General features: G+C 32.6%; 1 protein-coding gene across 1 annotated transcript; it reads right to left on the bottom strand.

Moving 5' to 3' along the window:
* Window positions 1-5110: 5110 nt before the first annotated feature.
* Window positions 5111-7586, bottom strand: LOC110707166. The gene is made up of 3 exons (XM_021885173.1): window positions 7260-7586; window positions 7038-7154; window positions 5111-5557 (listed from the first exon to the last, which is right to left on the bottom strand). The coding sequence occupies exons 1-3, from the start codon at window positions 7326-7328 to the stop codon at window positions 5111-5113; spliced, it is 633 nt and encodes a 210-aa protein (XP_021740865.1). The 5' UTR covers window positions 7329-7586.
* Window positions 7587-8178: the final 592 nt, after the last annotated feature.

Genomic DNA, 8178 nt, shown 5'->3' with positions numbered 1-8178 from the left:
ATTTTGGAGCGCCTAAAAAAATAAGAACTATATTTGGGGACAAAAGAAGTGTTATATTGTCTTATTTAATTTGATCTTGTTGGTTAACCTTTATCGATCTTATCGTATCTGAATTATTAACTTTAATCATGTCTAATTTTTTTTTAACTTATCAACTTTATCATAAAGTATTTCTGAAAACATTAGCCTTCTAATTATAGACAAAGTCTGGAGAACACAGACTAATTTTAAAGATGAAGTTAATGATTAGGCAAGGTGGAAATCTTGTTTATCATTTGTAGCGTAATTCAAAATAATAGGAGCACTTGCAAAATAAATCATGGATGTGCAACCTTTACATAAATATGGAGTTACTCAATTCTTTTATATATAATTTAAAAAAAATCTTTAAAATAAAAATTTTGCATGTGAAAAAATATTTTATAGTGGATATTTACTAAATAAATGTTAACAGAATTGTATAACAATAAAAACATAAATAGATAAGCTAAGATTGCCACGTCTAAATTGCTAATTATTAGGGATTGAGCTACTAACCCAAGTTTATTTGCCAATTGTTGTGTTATAAGAATGGAATTTATCGTCATTATCAACTCACATTGCATAAATGCATAACATAAGCTCAACCAAATTAATTTCCAATTGTTCCAATTTACTATATATATCACACAAGCTCAACCAGTTTATATGTTTATATATATATATATATAGGGGAGGGATCCGGTAAGAACCCCTCCTTATATAAGAACTCTAGTTATATAAGAACTAATCTTAATCGTAGGATTAGGTTGATAAGAACGGCCACAATTAAAACAAATCACAAACCCTCAAAGTCATATAGCTTTCACTTTCTCTCTCCTCAATCTAAACGTTTGTGAGTTTCTCTCTCCTCAAAAGAAAATGCAGGAACAGGGGTTAGGGATGATTGGAGGCGGAAGTGGTGGTGGTTTTGGCGGTTTGATGGGCGGAGAAATGGCGTTTTCCGATCAGCATAGACAGCTGAAATTGCGACACATCCGCTATATGAACAACTGTTAGCGGCTCATGTTGCTTGTTTAAGAGTTGCAACACCAATTGATCAGTTGCCTTTAATTGAAGCTCAATATAATCAATCTCATAATTTACTTCGTTCTTATGCTACTAATTCTCAACATAATCACTCTCTCTCTCCTCATGAACGCCAAGACCTTGACAACTTTTTGGTAATAATTCTAATAATCATCATTTTTTTTGAAGGCATTTTTTATTTTAGTTTATGTTTGAGTAATTAGTTATAATGTATAGTTTGTGATTTAATTAGTCTAAACTTTGTTTTGGGTGTTGTATTTTTAGGCGGAATATTTGTTGGTGTTGAGTTTCTCTCTCCTCAAAAGAAAAAACTTTAGAACATATGAGTAGAATATACAAACAACTTTAGAACATAGGAAAAATTTGGAACATAAGAAAATTATTTACAACATAGTAAAAATTTAGAACATAGAAAATTAGAACATTGAAAAAAAAATTAGATCATAGGAAAACAAATTGAAAAATTAGAATATTGGAAAAAAAATAAGAGCATAGAAAATAAGTTTAGAACATAGGGTGAAAAAATTTAGAACATAAGGTGAAAAAATTTAGAACATAGGATAAAGTTTAGAGCATAGATAGAAAAAATTTAGAACGTACGGAAAAAAAAAATAGAAAATAGGTAGAAAAAATTTAGAACATAGGATAAAATTTAGAGCATACGGAAAAAATTTAGAACATAGGTTTAGAACATAGGAAATAAATTTAGAACATAGAAAAAAAATTTGAATATAGGATATATATTTAGAACATGGACAGAAAAATTTAGAACATAAACAATAAAATGTGGAACATAGGAAAATAGTTTAGAACATACATATATTTAAAGCTTAGATTGAAAAAGTTAGAGCTTAAGCAATAAATTTTAGAACATATGCAAATAATATTTAGAACATATGATAAAACCTATTAGCTCAATTGGAAGAGCACTATGCAAATGCATAGAGGATGTAGGTTCAATTCCTACATAGGTTATCTATATAAATAAGTGAAAAAACTTCAAATATTTTATTTTTTTTTAAAAAAATCCAATAAAACAAATTAAATTAGAACTAAGTTATATGAGCAGTAAATAAGTAGACTAGATTTAGAACATAGGAAAAAAAAACTTTAGAACATATGTAAAAAAAAAATATTTAGAACGTAGGAAAAAAATACTTTAGAACATAGGTAGTAAAAATTTAGAACATAGGAAAAAAAAACTTTAGAACATAAATAGACTAAATTTAGAACATAGGCAAAAGAATTTAGAACATAGGTAAAAGAATATTTAGAATATATATAAAAAAAAAAAATAAAAAAACCTTTAGAACATAAGTAGACTAAATTTAGAACATAGGAAAAAAAAAATAGAATATAAGTAGACTAAATTTAGAACATAGGAGTGGGGAAAAAAAAATTAGAACATAAAAGAAGAATTACAGAAATGCCATTACTAAAGGATCATTTTAGATGGTTGGATCAAAACTAATATACGACTGAGATTGGTTCTTATATAAAATTGGGTTCTTATATAGAGGAGGGTTCTTACACGAGCCTTCCTATATATATATATATATATATATATATATATATATATATATATATATATATATATATATATATATATAAGAATAGATCCATATGTGAGAAATCATAATTATATGAGAACTGATTTAAAATTTAGAACACGTGAGTAAAAATTTAGAACATATGAGTAAAAATTTAGAACATATAATTAAAAATTCAGAACACATGATTTTGAAGTTTTAAACATATGAGTAAAATTTAGAACATCTACGTGAGTAATAATTTGGAACATCTTATTTCTAATTTAGAAAGTGTGAGTAAAATTTTAAAAACATGATTTAAAATTCAAATTATATGAATAAAAATTAGAACATCTGACTTAAAATTTAGAACATGTGAGTAAAATTTAGAACACCTGATTTAAAAGTTATAACATATGAGTAAATTTAGAACATGTGAATAAAAGTTTGGAACATACAAGTAATAATTTATAACATATGATTTAAAATCTTGAACATATTATTAAAAATCTTAGAACACAACTTACAATTTAGAACATATAAGTTAAAATTTGGAACAAATAATAATTTAAGATTTAAAACTTGTGAGTAATTGGAATATTTGATTTAACTCATTTAAGATTTAGAGCACGTGAGTAAAAATTTAGAACATGAGAGTGTTCTCACATATAGGAGGTATTTTCACGAGAGCCTTCCAAATATATATATATATATATATATATATATATATATATATATATATATATATATATATATATATATATATATATATATATATATATATATATATATATAGTACTGTCAAAATGGTTTGACAGTTCGGTTTCGGTTCAGTTTGAAATCGGTTCGGTTTGAAATCGGGTCGATTTGAAATCGGTTCAAATGTCTTACATGTCGGTTTCAGTTTGGTTTAAATAATTATCGGTTCGATTCGGTTTTGGTTTATTCTTTAACGGTTTAAATTCGGTTCGGGTTGTAAACGGTCCGGGTAGTAAACGGTTCTGTGTGCGGGTTGCAGTTTGTTAACGGTTCGATGTAAACGGTTTTTATCCCGGTTTAAATTCGGTTCGGGTAGTAAACGGTTCGGTGCAGACGGGTTGCGGTTTGTTAACGGTTCAGTGTAAACGGTTTTATCCCGGTTCAAACGGTTTCGGGTTAGAAACAATTCGGTTCTTTTTTGGTTCAGTTTTATTTTAGTTCGGTTTATAACTGATTCGGTTTGTTAACGGGTTCGTTTCTTCTACGATTTAACATTATTCGAATCGGTTTTATTTCAAATTTACTATATTACGGTTTGGGTCTGTTTTTGATTTCAAAAAATCGGTTTTTCATTGATTCGTTTGGATTCGGGCAATTAAACGATTTTGGTTTGAAATTTGATACTACTTTCTAACTTTTTGTTGGTTAACAAGTTTTATATCAAGCCAAGACTTCATCACTTCATATTGAGGCATCATATTATATGCAAATTTTCATTAATTTTATAAATACATATCATGTTATGTTTCAAGTTTAGCCATACTGATCTTACTAGTTTATTACGAAGTAGATTATAAAAGTTTAGTGCATTAATATATTATTGTTTTACTATAAGATTATTGTCTGCTTATAATTTGATCATTTAATTAATAGTGTCATAATTATGATTTGATCAGTTGTTGTGACATCGAAATTTGCAATTTGGTATTCGATACTTAATTAGTCAACAAGACTGATAATTAAGACTCGTTTATCATTATATATTTGCATAAAGTTATATATGAAGATATTACAAAGTAGTTTGATTTGTATAATGAAAGAAAATATTAATGAATAAGAAGGTAATATTGATTCTTTCAATCGGTCACTACTAGAAAACAACTTATCTATGACGGAAAAAATCCCTCGGAAAACCATGAAATTCCGTCGAAAATGGCAGTTTCCGACGGAATTCCCTTAGAACACGTCGTCGCATTTCATATCGTAGGAATTTTGGCTTCTTCCGAAGGATTTTCCGTCAGAAACTTCCATGCCGACGGAATTTTCGACGAATTATAACTTGTCGGAGCTCAGTTTGACTAAAATGGAAAGTCCGTCGCAAGCTTACGATGGACCAAATTCCGTAGGAAGAAGTATAGCTTCCGACGGAATATTCCGTAGGAAGGTTAGAAGCTTCCGACGGAATTTTCCGTAGGAAGAAGGCAACCTTCCTACGAAAATATCCGTCGCAAAGTTTCCTACGGATATTATCCGTCGCAAAGTACCGACGGATGATTCCGTCGGAACCTTTTACGATTTGCGACGGATTTAAAATCCGTAGGAACTTTGCGACGGAAATAACGACAGAACTTGTTCTTTTTGACTTTTTTCCTATGGCTATCCTTTGATACCTATACTTCCCGCTTCTAATATTACGACAAAATTAAATTATTGGTTTTTATGCAAAAATAATTATATATATATACTATTTCCAATGTGTACAACCAAATAATGTAATCTAAAATTAGTACTAATAAACACTACGTAAATTAAAGCTAAGCAACCGCGGGAGTGCCCTGGCCTGCTCCACCACTACCCGTGTCGTCGTCCTTGGGATCTCGAGCTGGAGGTCGCACGGTGGAACATGTGTCATTGGGGAAACGACTCATCATCCTATGTTCCCACCTCCTCTCCATTTCTTCCATTTGGGCTTGAACTGAGGCTTGAACTCGGGCTTCCATCTCGACTTCCATTTCTTCCCAAAGAGCCTGCAGCCTGTTTTCCATCTGATCCTGCATCTGAGAAACAAGGGAGGGCGTGTACTGCAGGGAAGATGTGGAAAGTCGACCCATCTGGCTGCCATAGTAAAGGTTAGCACTTCCGCCAAGTCCTTTCACACGTCCTTTTTTGTTCCGACCACCCACGGTCTCCCAGTACAGCTCATTCAGACTCTTCTGAATCCTTTGAGTGCTAGCCTCCTCAACCTTCTTTTTGTAGGCCTCCTACAAGATAAACATATGAAAAGGAACAAACGAGTTAGTAAGTTATATAAATAAGCTTGGGGTACCATATTCATGAAAAATAAACCAAGTAACATGACATAGGTGACTTCTACTTAGCCCAATTACTTCATTTCTTAGAAAATGAGCTTTTTTTCTCATTCCATATCAATTAAACATATTTTTAGGTCTATAGTGCTTGAAATGACAAAAAAAAAAAACAAAGTAACAAAGTTTTAGGTACAATATTCATGAAAAATAACCAAGTATGGTCTCGGTCACTTCTATGTTTCCCATTTTCTCCATTTTTTAGCTAATGTTATCATTTCTCCTCCAAACATGTCAAATGTACATAGTTTAAGGTGTCTAGGGCTTGAAATGACAAAAAAAACAAAGACATTAAGTTTTGGGTGCCATATTGATGAAAAACGCACCAACTATAGCCTAAGTGCCTTCTATGTTGCCCATTTTCTCCATTTCTTAGCTAATATTGTCATTTCTCCTCTAAACATGTCAAATACTGATGATTTAAGGTGTCTAGGGCTTGAAATGACCAAAAAAAACAAAGACATTGAGTTTTAGGTGCCATATTGATGGAAAACGCACCAACTATGGTCTAAGTGCCTTCGATGTTGCCCATTTTCTCCATTTCTTAGCTAATGTTCTCATTTCTCATCCAAACATGTCAAATGTACATAGTTTAAGGTTTCTAGGGCTTGAAATGTCCTAAAAAACAAAGACATTAAGTTTTGGGTGCCATATTGATGACAAACGCACCAACTATGGCCTAAGTGCCTTCTATGTTGCCCATTTTCTCCATTTCTTAGCTAATGTTGTCATTTCTCCTCAAAACATGTCAAATGTACATAGTTTAAGGTGTCTAGGGCTTGAAATGACCTTAAAACAAAGACATTAAGTTTTGGGTGCCATATTGATGACAAACGCACCAACTATGGCCTAAGTGCCTTCTATGTTGCCCATTTTCTCCATTTCTTAGCTAATGTTATCATTTCTCATCCAAACATTTCAAATGTACATATTTTAAGGTGTCTAGTGCTTGAAATGACCAAAAAAACAAAGACATTAAGTTTTGGGTGCCATATTGATGACAAACGCACCAACTATGGCCTAAGTGCCTTCTATGTTGCCCATTTTCTCCATTTCTTAGCTAATGTTGTCATTTCTCCTCAAAACATGTCAAATTTACATAGTTTAAGGTGTGTAGGGATTGAAATGACCACAAAAACAAAGACATTAAGTTTTGGGTGCCATATTGATGAAAAACGTACCAACTGTGGCCTAAGTGCCTTCTATGTTGCCCATTTTCTCCATTTCTTAGCTAATGTTATCATTACTCCTTCTAACATGTCAATTGTTGATAGTTTAAGGTGTCTAGGGCTTTAAATGATTAAAAAAACAAAGAATCTAAGTTTTCAGTACCATATTCCTGATACCAAAGAACTAAGTTTAGGGAATTTGTTACCGCAATTTCCTTAGCTGTAGGGTTTACTGGCATTGTGCCTTTCCCAGGCAGCTCCTTGAAGTGTGTCTGCAGAAACAACTCAGGAGCTGTTGGTAGTTGGCCCTTATTCTTCGCCACCTTTGATACAAAAAAATAGGAATAAACGTTAACCATGTCACACCCTCGTTACATTGAAATACATAAAAATGCCTTCTAATATAAGATCTTTATAAACAAACTTACCATCCTTATTGCATGTTGGAAAGCCGACAACGAACCCTGAAAGTGGGTTCCTTGGACGGGATTTTCCATAGAACGCCCCTTCTGTTCTTTTTGTTTTGCGCCGAATTCGCCTCGTAAGTTGGATCCGTGGCAACAATGTCCAACATCTTCTTGTGGATCTCCTCACTCAGCCAACTTGGCTTGGCGCCATTCATCTTGTGCGTGATGGTGTGGAACATGTCACGTAGGTGTGTTGCTGCCCTCCTCCAAAATGCAAGCTTCACTTGCTCGTTCATCTGAGGTGCCCATCTGAATTGTGCCTGCAATAATAAAATATAAAAGTGATAAACAAAATTAAATCAATACAATAACTAAAACATGTATTAACCAAGACCAAAAAATATCATACGCTGAACAAGTTCCACCAGTGTTCCTTCGTAGCTTCAGGAACTTCTCCAAAGTTCCTCTTAGGGGCTCGGTAGTATCCAGTAATCGTACCGGATAACGCACTCCGAACCTTAGGATCATCAAACCTACAATAAATGAGAAACAACAATGTTAAACAAGTTCAAAAATAGTAATATAAGCCTTGTATCTCATCCTCCATATCATGATATGTACGTACCAGAACGTAGTAGGGTCCAAAACCGGTAGCTCTGACTGATCCTGTGTCTGATCATCTGGAGGAGTGGATGGGGGCGTTTGATCGGCACCCAAATCGTGTGCCTCTGCATCGATCATGTCATCATCCTAGTCGTCGTTGAAAAGGGCGGCCATTTTCTCTTTCCCCCTTGCTTCCTTCGACGATTGTTCACTTTTTCCACCCGCCATGACTACCTGAAATAGATGTTAGTAACATGACAAGATATTATAAATAACAAGTGCAGTGCAATGTAATATGGCTTTTATACTAACAGTAAAAGTTTTACATAAGCCTAAT

Source organism: Chenopodium quinoa, unplaced genomic scaffold (genome assembly GCF_001683475.1).
Source record: "Chenopodium quinoa cultivar QQ74 unplaced genomic scaffold, ASM168347v1, whole genome shotgun sequence".
Lineage (NCBI taxonomy): Eukaryota > Viridiplantae > Streptophyta > Magnoliopsida > Caryophyllales > Amaranthaceae > Chenopodium > Chenopodium quinoa.
This window is presented reverse-complemented; position numbering and strand designations above follow the sequence as displayed.

Bases quoted from the DNA above. Each gene is read 5' to 3' on its own strand.
- LOC110707166 (XM_021885173.1), bottom strand. From the start codon at position 7,328: ATGGAAAATCCCGTCCAAGGAACCCACTTTCAGGGTTCGTTGTCGGCT. The intron at 7,155-7,259 runs GTAAGTTTGTTT...TTTGTATCAAAG, and splicing joins TCCAACATGCAATAAGGATG to GTGGCGAAGAATAAGGGCCA. The intron at 5,558-7,037 runs GTAACAAATTCC...TTTATCTTGTAG, and splicing joins CTACAGCTAAGGAAATTGCG to GAGGCCTACAAAAAGAAGGT.